Source organism: Sinocyclocheilus rhinocerous, unplaced genomic scaffold (genome assembly GCF_001515625.1).
Source record: "Sinocyclocheilus rhinocerous isolate Xijiao unplaced genomic scaffold, SAMN03320098_v1.1 scaffold247, whole genome shotgun sequence".
Classification (NCBI taxonomy): domain Eukaryota; kingdom Metazoa; phylum Chordata; class Actinopteri; order Cypriniformes; family Cyprinidae; genus Sinocyclocheilus; species Sinocyclocheilus rhinocerous.
The window spans coordinates 719,377-737,514 of NW_015662919.1; the positions used below are offsets into that span (position 1 = coordinate 719,377).

General features: G+C 38.7%; 1 protein-coding gene across 1 annotated transcript; it reads left to right on the forward strand.

Moving 5' to 3' along the window:
* The first annotated feature begins 14,351 nt into the window (after nucleotides 1-14,351).
* Nucleotides 14,352-16,874, forward strand: irf2bp2a (interferon regulatory factor 2 binding protein 2a). The gene is made up of 2 exons (XM_016538458.1): nucleotides 14,352-15,363; nucleotides 15,749-16,874. The coding sequence occupies exons 1-2, from the start codon at nucleotides 14,592-14,594 to the stop codon at nucleotides 16,456-16,458; spliced, it is 1,482 nt and encodes a 493-aa protein (XP_016393944.1). The 5' UTR covers nucleotides 14,352-14,591; the 3' UTR covers nucleotides 16,459-16,874.
* The last annotated feature ends 1,264 nt before the right edge of the window (nucleotides 16,875-18,138 follow it).

Consider the following 18,138-nt stretch of genomic DNA (forward strand, 5'->3'; position numbering starts at 1 on the left):
AATCTAAAAAATAATGATAATATTAATAATATTAGTACAATATTACAGTTTTTTTCTGGGTTTTTGATCAAATAAATGCAGCCTTGGTGAGCAGAAGAGACATCTTTCAAAAACATTAATCCAATTAATCCAAACTTACAGTATACTGTTTTTTGTTTGTTTGTTTTTCCCTAATCAGTGTTTAAATCAACTAAACAATAATCCAAAGAAAAACGATTTAGTTTTTCATATAGTGTCCTCATCCTGTTAAAATCCCTTTAAGCAGCCAGTTCCTTCATGACACCATTCTTCAGGATCATCTTCTGGAAGGAAAACAACAGCACAAACATCAGCATGACTTCTTCTTTTATAGTGCTTTTTTTTGGTGCTGTTGCAAAACCGATCCAGTTCTGGGCTGAATGCAGCCCTCTGCTCTGCTTTCAGCTCACAGATATGTTTGTTTGAGGTAAATATTTGACATGATCTTGCTTTAGTTGGGTCTGTGTGTGGCATTTCAGTGCTTTAAATTCTTCATTGATCTCATTGAGAGCCTCTCTTCAGGCTTATTCATGAAATGGAGCTATTACAAATCTCTTTCACATGCCTTCAGCTGATTCAGCCTCTATTTACATGAGTTCATGTACAGCTGGATCAATGGAAATTCTGAATGAGTGTTTTTGCAAAGGCAAGATTATTTGAACAAACAGAACCTGACATGAATGATTCCTCGAATCAAACAGCTTTAAGGAGAGGTATGCTGTTATTTATTACTAGAAATGGGTTGTTAGTAGTGCTTGAGACTGTATGAATGATCAACAAACCCCAACCGTTCACAAAAGCCCAGCGATCGTCAGTCATTTAGAGCATCTCATGTGCTACTGAACACGCCGACCTCAAGACAAGACATGATTTTGGACATTTTATTTTATTTTATTTTTTATTTTTTTAAATAAAGCTCCAAGTTTGCAGTGCTTGTCTGTAGGGCTGCACAGTATATATATATATATATCACTATTAAAAGTTAAGTATTTAAGAAAAATTATGTTCTTGTATTATAATTATTATTATTACTCTGAAATGTATTACTAGAAATGGGTTGTTAGTAGTGCTTGAGACTGTATGAATGATCAACAAACCCCAACCGTTCACAAAAGCCCAACGATCGTCAGTCATTTAGAGCATCTCATGTGCTACTGAACACGCCGTCCTCAAGACAAGACATGATTTTGGACATTTTATTTTATTTTATTTTTTTAAATAAAGCTCCAAGTTTGCAGTGCTTGTCTGTAGGGCTGCACAGTATATATATATATATATCACTATTAAAAGTTAAGTATTTAAGAAAAATTATGTTCTTGTATTATAATTATTATTATTACTCTGAAATGTTACAATAGTAATATTTCTTACTGTACAATTTTTATGTAAGTATTTTAGTAAAATGTGGTAGCAATAACTTATTGTTGTATAATTTTAATTGACTATTATTACTCAATAAAAATAGTAAAAAAGAACTTAATGTTTCAATATTTCACTGTAAAATAAAAAAAAATAAAGTATTTAAGAAAATATAATGCTACTACATCAACTACTACTACTTCTAATATGAATTTTATTTTACAGTACAACTGTAACATTACAATACTAATATTTACGGCTGTCTTAATGTCTTCATTTGCAAACGTTAAACATTTTAATATTTGATTTGATTTGATTTTGACAGAAAACCCTAAGTGAGCCCTTAAAGCTTAATTATTGTTGACAACAGCCAGTTTATAAGCGCTTCTCGTTACAACTTTGGGAAGATGCTGGGCGTTTTGCTTTCACAGTTGCACGTTATAAGCGACTCAAGCGTATTTGATTAAATTGCAGTTTATTCAGCGATTTTATTTCAATGAATTGTGCATTTACTTGAGTGCTGCTCGAGGGGAAATTCATGTAGTCTGAAGTTTGTTTATGGCTGTGGTGGTTTGTACTCTGGAGGAGGGGAGAGATCACAGATCACAGGTCGAATGTCAGCCTCATGACTAATCTACAGCCATATTTCCATTCAGCTGGTTTAGACTTAGAATGGAAATGAAAGACTTCCCCTTTAAGAGGCCAGCCGCAGGGTTATGAGGTCAGGAGAAGGTGTTCAGTCATCCTGTGTGTGACTCATGCATGCGCTCGGATGAAGTAAACAAGCGCACCCTCGCTGTACCCGACTCAGCTATATGCTATGAATCGATTGGGCTGCTCACTAGACTGAATGGAAACGCGGCTGGAGGGGGAAATGTGTGTTTGTATGAGTGGGCAGCACTTTGCATCAGCAGATGGGAGAGGTCTGACGTGTTGCCAGCGGTCGCTAACCCTACCGCGGTACTGAGCATGCTCAGTGAGGGTCAATGACTATGTTCTGGTAAACACAGAGGACTCTGCCCTCTCAGTCTTGCCCTTCCATTCTGAATGCAAATATAGATATTACAAGTGGTGTTCTTCTTCTATAATAAGTTTGCATGAGTTACACGTCTGTATAAGTGAATTATCCTGTCTAAAATCCCATTGAAGTGGAATAAGCAGTTGTCATGGCGATACAGAATGCAATGTTCAAAAAGATTCCTGAGTTTATTGGAATTCCGTGGTTTCCATGACGCAAACCTTTATGTTTAAGAGTTGTTTTAATTACACAAGCGAAACTCTAGTGTAAATAGCTATTAGTTTGGAAATTATGCAGGAAAGCATGATATTTAGTGATGTTTTCTAAACAAATGACCTCATTTCCCGAGAGTGCAACAGTGGCCACCCACTTTTTTAGCAGCCTTGGTTTTCCAATTAGTTTTTTCTCATAGGGAGTTCTGAAAGTTTTTGTTTGAGAGTCATAAGCCAAGAACCAAACCAGACAGCTACAAGGTGAATCGCAACATTACAAACTCCGATCTGAAGCAAAATAGTACTTGAAAACTGGACAACAAGGTCAAAGACTGTGTTTGATAGCAGAATTCATGGTGAAAAGCTATATTACCCATGATTCTGAAGAATCAAAACAGACAATCAAAACAAGAATCACGGCAAAATAACTCTTTAAAATGCAGACAAACAGCTTTAATGAGGGAAAGAACTACAATCCCATGAAGCATTGCAAACGACATAAATCAAACAGTGGGTAAATATAAAAACTATGTTGATTATGTACTGTATATAGAAACATTATTTAAGTTTGTTGCAAAAAAAAAGTATTTTAAAGAGTTATTTTGGTGTGATTTTCTTGTTTCGATTCTCTGATTGATGGAGATTTCGCTTCGGAATCATGGGTAATGTAGTTTTTCACCAGAAATTCTGCTATTAAACACATTAGATAAAAAATAAGTTGAAATTATGTGGGCTGATGTCTTCAATAAAAGCGTATTCCATCGATTAGCAACCTCGTAGCTCACAGTAGGTCTGTCTCTTGTGGTTTTATAAGTTATCATTAAAAATAATTTCCCTTGTGGAGAAAATGAGTGGGTTTTTTACTCCCGGAACCAACTGTTGTGTTCTATATACTCAAATTCGTTATCCAGATTATGAGTGATTTAACAGTGATGTCTGAGCTTATCAAAAAACTAGTGTAGGTAAAGAAAGTGCGGGTTAATGTCAACACACACCCAGCTAACAAAAACATGTTCTAAGAACGTTTGCTAACATTCCCATTTAGTTTTGAAAACGTTATTCCTGAATGTTCTTTGAACATTCAAAACGTCCAGAAGGTTTTTCCTTGGTTATGCGAACATTAAGGGAACATTCCATTAAATGATTTTGCAAACGTTACTTTCGAATGTTTTCGGAATGTTCTGAAACAAAGTAGTAACATTTAAAAAATGTTACATGAACGTTTCAGAAATGAAACATTCTATAAACGATAAATAAATTAAAATTTTGTGCTAACGATTTGAGAACATTGGTATAGACTAGCTAACGTTGAACGAACATTCTATTAATGTTACTGGAAGAACGGTTGTTCATAACTTTGATAGAACCTTGCCAGAACGTTCTGAGAACGTCCCTCGTTAGCTGGGCAGGCGAGATATTGCGGGTTAACCATTTTACACCAATGATAAGCACAGGTTTTCTAGGTCAGTTATGTTTGGGAGTGCAGGGTGTCTCCCACCGTCTCCACACGTATTACCACTCCGGCTTTTATCGGATTCCCAGACTCCTTCTATTCCCATTATTCCCAGTTGAGCTGATGGGAATATGAATCTGCATGCGGCACCGCCCTGCTTGAGAAACGAGAGAGAACAGGAATGATCCATCAGAAATGAGGTCTCTAATAGCAAATGGAGTCTTCTGCTTCTCAGATGTTTCTCAGTTTATCTCACATGTCTCCTCTTGAGTTTCAGTTGAGATCTCGAAGTGTTCTCCGTTTATACCAAAGTCTGTAAACAGAATCTCAGTATAAGCTCAGACATTTCTCATCAAATTTGATCTGAGTTGCTATGAACATTCAAGTTATAGCTCGATATTAGTATTGATTGATAATCATTGACTCGTTTGTGTCTGTTTTTAATTTCAGGACCAACCTCTGGTACTGTGTTGAAGCAGTGCAATGTTCGGACTGAGGTGAATACGTGACAGACAGAGAGTGTTTGACTCGTAGACGTGTTAAAGGCCGCCTGCCATTGAATCGTTTCTTTATTGCAACCATGCTTGTCTTTTGTTTATGCTCTGTTTAAACAGCCACTGAAACCCTTCGGCGGTTTGTGTGTGTGTGTGTGTGTGTGTGTGTGTGTGTGTGAGGGGGAGGGGGAGGGGAATGTGCTGCTTTAAATGTTTGAGCGATAACAAAGCGATGCTTCCATGAGGTCATGTGTTGCTGACAGGGCCTGTGGTTTAACTGGGTGGGGATTTTTCTTTTGGACTTCCCTTAATGTGCTCATATATCTACTGGTGGCCCAGTTTTTCTGGCTCTCTCACTTTCTCACTTTCACAGTAACTGTAAAAGCTGCGGTTAAGCTACAACCATGAGGCTGTTCTGAGGCATACATGATGCCACCCATACATTTTTTTTAATCGTTTATCAGAGATGAAACTGTATGTATGTGCCTATATATATATATGTATGTATCTTGGAGCCCCGTTGTGGGGAAGTATTACGCAGTCTAGCATTCTTCACAATCTTCATTTTATTTATGCATTTTGTGCAAAAATAAAAAAATGTAAATGGCATTCAGCACCAATTTTTACTGTTACTGTATTTGCATAATTTAGTAAATTGGGAGCAAATTCTCCTGTATATCTATTGTTTTATCATTTCTAAACTAACAAACATTTCTTTATGTACTTACATTTTATACATTTTATTTAATTATTTATACTTTTTATTTATTTAAATTTTTTTAAATTTTGGCATTTCATAGATGATTGTTTTACATAGTGTATTTATTTTAAATATTTTGTTTCATAAATAATGTATTTTTGTAAAAGAAGCCATTATTTTCCTATTTATTCATTCATTTAAAATTTCAAACTAATTTCAAAACCGACAAATATTTATGAAACATTATGAAATGTTTTACTTAAAGGGGTCATATGATGTTGCTAAAAAGAACATTATTTTGTGTATTTGGTGTAATGAAATGTGTTTATGCGGTTTAAGGTTCAAAAAACACATTATTTTCCACATACCGTACATTATTGTTTCTCCTCTATGCCCCGCCTTTCAGAAACGCGTCGATTTTTACAAAGCTCATAGGTCTGAAAAGCGAGGTGTGCTCTGACTGGTCAGCTATCCAGTGCGTTGTGATTGGACGAATTCCTCAAGCATGTGACGGAAATGTTACGCCCCTCAGATCTTCTTTATGCACCAAGAGCTTGTAACACTCCAAAGAGAAAGGAAAACTTGAAATCGCATCATATGACCCCTTTAACATGATCTTTAAAATCTTTAAAAGAAATGCCACGTGGTTTGCTATTTTTCTATTTACATTTATGCATTTGGCAGACACTTTTATGCAAAGCAACTTATATAGCATTCAGGGTATGTTTTAAAAAATTTTTTTTTAAATTATTTAACCTATTTTACCTTTTTAATCTAACCTGTGACATTGACGTTGCAATCTCCATGCTTTACTGTTTGAGCTACAAGAACATCGAATGCAATAATATTCATGCACTTTTAATTGCTCTGTGAAGCGGCTGTGTGAATTTCAGTGTATGTTCCAGTAGCGTCGATGTTGTTCGGTACTGAACGTACCGTAGCATTCTTTTCTCTGTCAGTGTCTTCCTGTACATTTCACCCACGTTGCAGTTTAAAAACTTCCTCGTCATGAGAGTTGGAGGGCTGTTATGGTGGTTGGGACATTTTACTATTTTATATTCAAATGCTATTGTTTGTGCTTCCTTACATCCACACACACACACACACACACGCACACACACACACACACACACACTCATTCATATACAATTCACTTTATCATTTCCCTCTCCCATAGAGATCAAGATAAGCCACCGTCCTACACAAAAGTGCATGTGGGTCGCATGAATAATGGATATGCGGCTTGAACTCCCGCTGAACTCCATGCAGCTTTGTCAAATGGAGATCTACAGCAAACCTGCACACCCATTATACATATCCTGCGCTGTGCTGATGTGGCCGTTCATTCATGCGTTCTGTGTGTCTGTCACTGCTCTGGGTGCGGCCGATCGGCTGACACACTCAAACAAGGTTCGCTTTGTTCAACCCCGTGGTGTTTGTGGTCGTGTACATCTAATGAGGTTAGATAAACTCTCTACACTGACCCGAGACCTGGGAGATAGCATAGGTGACTGGAGTTAATGTGTAACACACTTTACATGTTCTTTGACTTCGACCTGTGAAACCAGTTTTTGGAGATATAATATTTACAAATAAATAATGTTTAAATGAATAAATACTAATGACAAAAATATGTAAAAATAAATTAAATAAATTGTTGAAATATATTTATTTTCTTATATATTCACATATAAACGTAATATGGAAAATTAAAAATAATTAATGAATAATAATTATATATATATATATATTTTTTTTAAAATATATATTATTCACATCTTATATATATTATTTGTATTTTATATGTTTTAAATATAATTTATTATGCATTTATATTTTATTTTATTTATTGTATTTTATCTGAATTGAATTGTAAGGGACTACTATATGGAGGGAACCAAATCAAGCCATATCTAGAGACCAGAATATCATAGAAATGTACGGCTAAATAAGACTCATGTGAATCAGATGTTTAGGTTGTAGACTGAACTTTGCTTGTGTTATCATCAAAAACCGAGTTAGCGATCATGTGAACTGGTCTGGAGTCACAAAGCGGCGCTGACAGTCTGGCAGGAAGCACATTAGACATTGAGCTGTTGCTGAGGCCTTTATCTTGATGCAGACTAGTCCATGTTAAGTGTAGAAAAAAGTGTTGCCACGAGTCCAGAGCTTTCAAGGTCAGACTCTGTCTGTCTGCCGTCACTGATGATGGTGTTTGCTGCCAAAGGACGAGGCACTTCCAACATTGTTTAACATACAAAAGTAAACAAAACTGTCCGTAAAATTATCATAATTATGTATATATTGGAGTCTGTAAGATGTTTTTAAAATTGTTTTTGAAGGAAGTCTCTTCTGCTCACTAAGGCTGCATTTATTTGATCAAAAGGTACAGTAAAATCAGTAATATTGTGAAATATTATTGCCATTTAAAATGACTGTTTTCTATGTGAATATATTGTAAAATGTAATTTATTTCTGTGATCAAAGCTGAATTTTGAGCGTCGTTACTCCAGTCTTCAGTGTCACATGATTCTTCAGAAATCATTCTAATATGCTGATTTGCTGCTCAAGAACAGTTGTGCTGCTTCATATTTTTGTGGATACATTTTAAGAAAAATGTATTTCAATTTAATAAATGATATTTACTGCTTTATTATTATTTTACATACTATGTATATGATTCTTAGCCAGAATAAGCTCTGAATAAGCTCTCAAACCAATAGTCTGGGTATATTATTATCATCATTATCTTTATGACTTGTTGCATTCTTATATGATCAGTTATCAAAGTGTCTCATGCGTCTGATCTTTAGTTTACAGTCTTACCTCACTGTGTTTGGACCTGCAGTGCTATTCTTCAGGTCCAAAGTCTGACCGAATGAGATCACATTTGGCATTTTCATCAAGACATGTATTACCAGCTCTTCAGTCACTGTCTGATAACCCTGCTAAAGCGGGTTAACGCTAGTCAGAGCACTAACATGGGTAATGACAGCCATGGCTTCAGATAAAAGAGATTATTCAGACACATCGAACACCCCGTAACATTCCCTTTCAAGTGTCTGGCTCGATTTCGTTCTGTCACTCGCTTCTGAGAGAAATCTGTTTGAAAAAATCCACACTTTGAAGTCGACAAGCAAGTGGGGCGCAGAAGGCCTTAGCCTAACAGCCATATCCGCTGCGCTGAGGACGACTCTGACACGTCTTCCTCTCTGCTTCTTGTCATTCATATAAGTGGCTGGGTGTGACACTGATTTCCAGCCATTTCTGATGTAACTGAACGGATCCAGAGAGAGTTAAAGGGATAGTTCACCCAAAAATGAAAATTTGATGTAAGTATGTGATCAAGTATGTAATAAGCAGTTACATTTAAAAAACATTAGATGAACATCCAACTAAAAAGTTTCAGAAAAACGTTCTATCAACAGTGTATAAATGTTTTTGTGCTAAAGTTTTGAGAACATTATTAAAGACCAGATACCATAACTCCATAATGGTACCGCGAGAATGTTTGTTCATAACTTTAAGCGAATGTTAGCCAAAGTTGTGGAACATGAGAATGTACCCTGTTAGTCTTTTCTAATTTTTCTAGCCAAGCCCCGCCCGCTAGACTGTCTGATTGACGGATGTTCTTCAGAATAAGCTACATCATGACTTTGACTGATATGTGCTCAGTAATATAACTGATAATGAAAGTGTTTACAATTCTTGAATACAGGTAAATGAACATTGTTGAGTGTACATGCATAATTATTCATAATCTGGTAACCATCAAATATAGATTTTAAAAACCAGACAGTGCCAAAAACAAAGTTTACGTGAGATTTTTAATGATCAGGTTGTGTACATGCACCTGGAAAATCAGCAAATATGCAAAAATCTAGGTGTGACTTTAACTGTTGGCATGACCTGACATGTCGAGTTAATAGGCATAATCATTGTAATTGTTGTTTGAGGCCGAGTAATGAGTAATGTCTGGAGAGCTAAAACTAAAAAAAGATTTTGATATTGTTACGACATTTATAATGGTGGTGAGTGCACATTACAAAATAAAATTTAATGGGCAAAACTGGTTTCTGGTGATTCATTCGCTGAAAGCAGGCTTGTTCCATTAATGCATGTGAAACCAAAAGTGTGAAAAGAGACGACACCATCCACACTTCATTTACATAGAGCTGTAGATGTCATCACACACACCTGCCAACTCAACCCCGGTGATGTTAGATGTAGGTAAGAGTCATGTTACATACTGAACAACAGTTTGTGAATAGATCTCATTTACTTATAAACGTGACCAAATGCACCCAGATGTAAATATTTTATTTATTTGTGTGTTTGTTTCTTTGTTTTTTATATATATTTATATTTTTATTTATTTATTATTTGTTTTCTGTTCATTCTTTTTATTTGTTTAATTTTTTTGTTTGTTTATTTATTTATTTTTGTACTTTTTAGTAATTAATGAATGTTTATTTATTTTTTCATAAATAAAACAAGAGCCTTGACTGGTCAAATTACGTATGAATCTGACTGGATTAATTTTAAATGGCTTTTTTTTTTTTTATTGGTTTAACAGCTAACCACTGAATTCTTGGTCTTAGCTAAGCTGGCTATTAAGAGACCTTATTTTGTTTTTTTTCTCAGACATGTATTTCCTGTACAAGTCAGTCAACCTCGATTATAACATTTAAATGTGAGTTTTTCAGAGTGGATGCTATGCTGTATGTGTAAATGACTGGGGATTTTGACAGGAAACCACATCTCTTCTCATCTGGCAATGACAGCATGCTTTTCATGAGCTATGGCAAAGACAACATGAGAGCGTTTATTTTGCCTTTTTAAAAAGAAAACCTTTTAGTTTTCATTTGAATGCCTTATGCTATTGATTGATGAAAGTGTACATTTTATTTATACATTTCAAATGTATCAAGTTAAGGAGAGCTGTGCTGTTACTTTGTAACCAGACTTCGGAACGTTTGCTTGTAACATTCTTAACAGCTGCTTAGCAACACCCTAGCAACGACTTAAAAATGTTTAGTATTCTATTTTTATTTTGCATTGATTTCCCAGAATTTTGAACTCTCCTAACTGGCACAATTACCAGACTAGACCGGCCTTTTTACTTCATCATGCTTTTTTTTATTATTATTACTGTTGCACATGTGGCACATCTGGCAATCTGCCTGAATCATTACTTACTTTTTATGTTCCGCTCACCGTCGCCATGGAAACTGCTGCATGTTTGGCAGCGAGCCTGTGAAGGAGAGCGAGAGCGGCTGCGCGCAACAGAGAGGATTGCGAGCTCTCAGGAATTGGCCTACATCCAGTGTAATCATGGCAGGGAGCTGAAATGAGGGTTTTGGCAGCCAACCAGGTTTCAGAGAACAAAGATGTGAGCCACTAATGTTGGCTGCAGAGCCTGCTTGGCATCCTTTACCATTTCCCAGCAGCCCCTGCCACGGCTGACTGTTCCCAGAATTTTGAACTCTCCTAACTGGCACAATTACCAGACTAGACCGGCCTTTTTACTTCATCATGCTTTTTTTTATTATTATTACTGTTGCACATCTGGCACTCTGCCTGAATCATTACTTACTTTTAATGTTCCGCTCACCGTCGCCATGGAAACTGCTGCATGTTTGGCAGCGAGCCTGTGAAGGAGAGCGAGAGCGGCCGCGCGCAACAGAGAGGATTGCGAGCTCTCAGGAATTGGCCTACATCCAGTGTAATCATGGTGGGGAGCTGAAATGAGGCTTTTGGCAGCACACCAGGTTTCAGAGAACAAAGATGTGAGCCACTAATGTTGGCTGCAGAGCCTGCTTGGCATCCTTTACCATTTCCCAGCAGCCCCTGCCACGGCTGACTGCCAAGCCGCCCTCCCTCCCCTCCTCCCTCCCCTGCTGGGACTGCAAAGTGGATCTGAATAAAGAAAGCGAGTTGTTTTTCTCCAGCTCCTCTGCTCCAATGACATCACCTCTGCAGCCTCCAGCCCCCAGATTCCAGACGCCCAGCACATTTCTTCTGCTTCTCTTTCTTCTCTCGCAGGCCCTCCATTTTGACTAAATTCCTCCATTTTATAATTGCTCTACCTCCTCAATGTCACCAAATATTTGCTGATTGCTCCGACAAAGTGAGAACGCTCCAATGAGTATATTTTTGTCAGTATATAATGTACATAGTTCATAACAACCAGATGAATATATGCCTGTTTTGAGAATATCCAGAAAGTGTAATATCCAGTGTGTGTGGTGTATACACACATATGTATATCTATAATATATCCATATAATTTGTGTAGTCATTTATCAAAGTAAATGGCATCAAATGTAACAATCATGAAATTATGAATTTATTAGTAATTTGTTAAAGCAAAAAAGTAAGTTTTATTTGCTTTTATTAAAATTAATATTAAAATAAGTATGTTTTCATGTGTGTATATATGCAAATTAGCAATAATGCTAATTACAGCAAAACTGCTTTAATATTTATTTAATATTATATTCTCAGAGTATATAAATATATAAACAAATTGTGACAAATTGCTTTTGTTCCTCTATTGTGAGTCACTTTAAGTTGAAAAACATTCACATTTACTGTGCATTTATGCATTTAGCAGATACTTTTGTGCAAATTGATTTACAAAAGTGGAACAAAAGCTAAATGCTTAAATGTAAATGTTCACAACACAATAATGGGGTAGTATGTAAATAATTCAGCCTATTTCTGGCTTTTTGCTTTTTGAATATATTCTCCTCCTTTTTTTCTAAATGAATGTTATGTTTAAATGTATATATGCAATAAATACTTTATGCAGCCTGCTACACGAAAAGACTGTAGACGGGTCAGTAATCACAAAACTGAGGTTGCACAAGAAACTCGTAACTCGCAAACAAAAACATTCTCAGTTGAATTCGTGAGCTGGAGAGAAAAAATAGCAACACAGTAAACAGGATGACATCATGCAATGTAAATTGTGATAATCGCAATTAATAATCGCAATTTCAAGGGAATAATCGACAATTATGATTTGTGTCATAATCGTGCAGCCCTAATTATGATGTAATCAAAAGTGTGATTGGAGCCAAATCATTTGTAAGAGCCACACTCTGTCAAATTATGAATGAATATGAGTTGATTAATTTTATATAGCATATTTTATATGATGGTGAGCAGCAAAACTGTAGGTAAACAAACAAAAAAAAAACGAACACTGAAATGTATTAACGAATTATAACCCCAATATTAAGCCAATTAATTTGCATAGATTTTTAATAATCACAAGAATGAATAAGACAATTAAATGCACGTTCTTTATAATTTGAGTATGATCTTTGATTTCGGTTTCCAATAATTCACCGCACAAACACATTATGGTCGACACGGACCATGTTTATCCTTGTTTAAACTGTAGTCAGGTTCATATTTCCTTTACCTTTGTTATCCTAACTATGCATGCTTATTTATGCATTATTGTTATTTCCATTCACCATTGTTTTTCACTGTAGTTTGTGACTGGCCCGTTTTTGAGTCACGACCCGCCAGTTGATAGAGAAAACAATATCAAGCAATGACCTTCGGCCTTGCATCTCAGAGACGTTGCCCTTGAGTGACACCAGCCTTGCAGAATGTGTTCATCTTGCAAACTTGAGGAATTAGTTGTCAGGCCGGAAAGAAAAGGCAGTATTTACAGTTTCTCGGGTGCAAAGCACGCCCTAGCGCTGCAATTCCTTGAGGAGGGTTGTTCATAAGCCCTGGCTGAGGGCCAGCAGATTTAATGTTCGTTGAGAAGGGCGAGGTGAGCTTTGGGTACGTGACTAAACATCTTACTTCCTCTTTTCAACGTCACGAGGGCTTGCACAAACACATCCTGCCTTGTGTCTGCAGATTTCAGACGCATTGCTTCACCCAAAGAGCCCTGAAGCTGCACTCAATTGGAACGGAGCCAAAACAAAAGGGAAGGACCTACAAAGCTATTTGTTGGTTCTCCTCACACTGTGGACATTTTGTACCCAGTGACGTTTATACGCATCTAAACGAGAACAAATCTGATGTCAAGTCTGTGTGGTATAAATGAAAGTGAGAGTTTTATTTCATGAGTGTGACACACATATGGCTATGACTGGCAAAATGTAAGACTCTTATTATTGTGAGTTGATGAATTTTGACACACTGAATGGCGTGCTACACTCTTCACAACAGGAATGTAGGGGGATCTCCAGCCAGACATATTTTATTGCTATTTTAATGCATGAGTGAACACAGACTGATCTGAGATCATCTCAGTTTAGTCTACATCAGCCAGCCTCTGAATTTATACTTTGAATATTTAATAATTACAATTCTAATTTTCATCCATTTATTTTTATTGTATTGTGTAGGCCTACTACTATATTGTTTTTCTAATGTATAATCTCTGCCATGAAATAGCATGTGAAGCTGATGTGGCAATAAACTTAAATTAAACTGTAACTGTAAAAGTATTTTGTATATATATATATATTTAAGTCATTCTAAAATAGTATTATTAAATTAAGAATAAATTTTAATTATAAAATAAATCCTCAATTGAATTGAAATTTGAAATAAGGATGAAATTAAATAAATAACCACACCTTTTTCATGGTTTTCCAGTCCTTTGGGATTTAATGGATACAAAAACATTATTTTATAGAGCAATTTCATGCGAATAACAAGAAATATCATATCCACTACCAACAAGATTTCATTCATTTCCACTTTCCCATGCTTGTAAATCGCAACTCATATTTCCATGCTTTCCGTGGGAACCAAATTCGATCGAAAAAGCTCATTATTCCCCTCGGTAAGAATTTGTCTGATCTGCATATAGCGTCCGTCGTACGTCAGTCGAGTCTAAACACAACTTTCGACTCCGAATCGTTTCCAACGCGTCCGTGATATCGAAAGCGCTCTTTTGCTTATTTCCTACTTCTCGCCGCCGCAGCTCTGGCCTCGATTCAAGTAGAGTTAAATAAAGGAAAAGAAGACGGGAGGAGGGGGGTGCGTGCGCATGCGCATGCGCCGGAGGGGGTGTTCTATTTGCTTCTATCGAAGAATCAAGTAAATAGAAGCGGGGAGTCAGCGGGCGCGGTGACGTCACGGCTCCACATCGAGCTCCGGTCGGTCTGGCGGCGGTAGTAGTGAGTGAGAGAGACCGAGCGAGCGAGCGAGCGTCGTAGTAAAGCGCACACTACTATGAAGTTCTGTTTGTAACTCAATTATTACTCGACAGGAGCCGACCTCGTTTTCCCACAGCATCCGCGGACACTTCTGAGAGGATTGCGCTGTGTTTTCGGAGGGTTTTCCACCTATAAGAGCGATGTCGTCCGCGGCGGTTGCTGCTTCGAGGAGGCAGTCGTGTTATTTATGCGATTTGCCCCGCATGCCGTGGGCTATGATCTGGGATTTTACCGAGCCCGTTTGCAGAGGATGTGTCAACTACGAAGGAGCCGACAGGATCGAGTTTGTCATTGAAACCGCGCGGCAGCTCAAAAGAGCCCATGGATTTCAGGACGGCAGACCGGCGGGACCGGGGAAACAGTTATTGGGGAAAGAGATCCAGGCGATGAATCACGCGTCGGGAGACCCGGGCTCCCGCCCGCCGCAGCCCCTGGACCGCTACCCGCTGTCCTCGGAGCGTGCGCCCAGACTGGGACCCGAATACCAGTCTGTGCGGCAGGTGAACGGCATCCCGGTCCCGAACGGATTCTCAAAGCCGGACGACCCTCCGGAGCTCAACCGCCAGAGTCCAAACCCGCGCAGGACTAGCGGCGTGCCGCCCAATTTAGTGCCTTTGGTGAACGGCAGCATGGCTCATGCGATCAACGGGAGACCCGGTCTCAGCCCCGCCGATCACGGCGGAAATAAGCGTCCAGCCTCGGTCTCCAGCACGGAGCACGACAAGGACAAGCACAGACCGGACAGCCTGACCCCGGAGATCAGCGACAGCCACAAAACTCGCGCAGACGACTGGATCAAGAACAAAACGTCCCGGGATATAATGGCGCTGAACGCGTACGACAGCAGATTTAAGAAGGAGCACATGCAGCAGAGAGTCATGTACGAAACAAACGCTCCTGCGTCCAAATCAGGTAGGTCTGAAACGCTTTTTGGTGCACTTTCAGTGTTGTTGCAAACAGATGGACAGATTCAGACTTAGAAAGAGTGAAAAACAGAGTCAAATGTGCATATATATATTCATTCAGTATTCTTAGACTGTATATTATAGATGGATGCATGCAGTACAATACAATACAATGCTACTGTAGTCTCATAAATGGCCTGGTTTGAATGAGAGCACTATGGCATGAGTCAGCTGCAAGAAAATTTCCGCTGATCAAAGCTCAACGTGTATTTGCATGTGGTGCATTTGCAGTCAGCCTCATTGTTACGTCTGGCTCTACAATGCATCACTGCGTCTGCCACATAAAGACGCTTTGTGCGCTATAATTCATGCATGCTTATGCTTTTTTGCAGATCGAGGCAAACATCCCAAGAATCTGAAGAGAAAAGCCTCGCCGGAGCCTGACGGAGAGGGCGGCACCGCCGTGAAGATTAACGGAGACGGACAGCAGTGGCTCCCGCCGGGAGATGGATTGAAAATGCCCCCGGTGCCGCCACCCAGCTTCGCCTCCCAGCCCTCCACGATATCCCCTCACCCTCGCACCACCCCGCCGGAGGCCGCGGCAGCCGCCACGCAGAACGGAAGTTCGCCCATTGCTGCGCTCATTCTGGCCGCGGACAACGCCGGCGGCAACAGCTCGCCCAAGGATGCCAACCAGGTGCACTCGACGACGCGCAGAAACAGCAGCAGCCCGCTGTCGCCCAACCAGCGGCGGCTGGCGCAGGGCACCGTGATGCCTCACGTTCCGGGCATGGATCCGATGCATCCGCAGAGCATCCCGGACTCCTCGGTTCCCAGCAGCATCCCGCTGTGCTGCACGCTTTGCCACGAGAGGCTGGAGGACACACACTTTGTGCAGTGCCCTTCGGTGGGGTCTCACAAGTTCTGCTTCCCGTGCTCCCGTGAGAGCATCAAACAGCAGGGCGCGACCGGAGAAGTGTACTGTCCGAGCGGCGAGAAATGCCCCCTGGTGGGCTCCAACGTACCGTGGGCTTTCATGCAAGGTGAAATAGCCACCATTCTGGCAGGAGACGTCAAAGTAAAAAAGGAGAGAGACACTTGATTGTGCTTTTTACCTTTTTTTTTTTTTTTGAAAATATTCAAAAATGTTGGTCTATATAAATATGAATATCACATGCATACCATCCAGACAGAAACTAACGGACTTGTATATAATGGACATATGAGGGACATGCATACTTGGTAAACATTGCTGTACATTTTTTGATTTTTGAATACATTGTGTTTCTATATTTTTTGAAGATAAAAGGTATGTACTCATTATAACGGACTACGTTCTACTTTGTCGATGTTTAACGATTTATTGATGTACTTTTAGGTATGGTGGCAGTTCCTGTTAAACGTAGAATGTGACTAATGCAACTCTACGAGCACTTGGCAAACATTGGAAAACGCTTCTAGCTGTACTTGTATGCACTTGTTTAAAATTGCCAAATACATTTTCTGATCTTGTATTAACTTAGAGTCTCTGCTTGCTTCTTCTGAGGATCTGAGCGCTGGAGCAGTTGCTTTTGGCTGGGCACACGTCCAACGTACAGCGTCTCGGATGTGTTTTCAGTTATTAAGTTTAACCAGGTCATGCTTTACATTACAGCGTTCGTGTTACAGTGCATTTAGTAAACTAGCCTAGTTAATATATAATTATTATTTTCCGGGGTAGCTTGTTATTGCAGTTGTAGTTAAAGCAGTGACATGTAATATGAGCACTGACGTGTAAATCATTACCATAACCAGTTATCTGGGTCGTGTTTGGGTTGTTAGGTAGAAGGGCTTTGTGTATTGAGGAAATTGCCTCGTCAGACATGGGTGGAGCTGGGTGAAACGACTTGCGTGTTGACTAATGCTTAAAAAACCCTACCATCTGTTTCGTCATCTCAGCTACTCAAAGACGTCTTGACTTTTTCACCTAAGTGTTTAAACCGGTTTTAGAAGTATCTTAAATATTAAAACTAAATATTTTACATAAATGCATCAGTTTTGTTGCTCTATCAATGCTAAGAGTTATATAACAGTGCAGTGTTTTGGAAAGCACGAGTATGAATCTTTCCACACATGCGCAGGGCCTCAAGAGAGATGCAATGATTATGCTCGTTTGTAAAACAACACGTGGTCACATGGTCAACTCTGGAATTCCCGAGTCACCGTCACTGGTTTACCCTTGTTTAGTATCAGGCTGTCAGTAGGAGTCTATTTTAACCTGTGTGTTATCTGTCTTAGCTGTACATGGAGAGTGTTTTGTGTGAATTTGCATGTTAAAAATATCCACCCATGCATTTATTTATAGAAGATTTAAATGCATGCATGCATTATATTTTGCTACACAATATCAATGCACAGTTACGTAACACGAGCAGTACAACAATGCAATGAAGTGGTGTGGCGTACATGAATATAAATCTCTCCCCACATGCACAGAGCCTCAAATGAAATGCGATGAATGCGGTAGCTTGAAAAACAACATGTAGTCACATTCTCAACTCTGGAATTCACTAGTTACTAGTTGTTACTCTAGTTTGTTTTCTTAAATGCATCATGTATGTTCTCCGTTTTGCATGTAGGGTGTTTTTTGTTAGAATTTGCATGTTAAAAATATCCACTAATGCATTCATGCCCTCATTGCAGTTTTAAAGGCATGCATGCATTACATTTTGCTACAAAATATCAATGCAAAGTTACGTAACACGCAGTACAACAATGCAATTAAGTGGTTTGGCATACATGA

Bases quoted from the DNA above. Each gene is read 5' to 3' on its own strand.
- irf2bp2a (XM_016538458.1), top strand. From the start codon at position 14,592: ATGTCGTCCGCGGCGGTTGCTGCTTCGAGGAGGCAGTCGTGTTATTTA. The intron at 15,364-15,748 runs GTAGGTCTGAAA...GCTTTTTTGCAG, and splicing joins CGCTCCTGCGTCCAAATCAG to ATCGAGGCAAACATCCCAAG.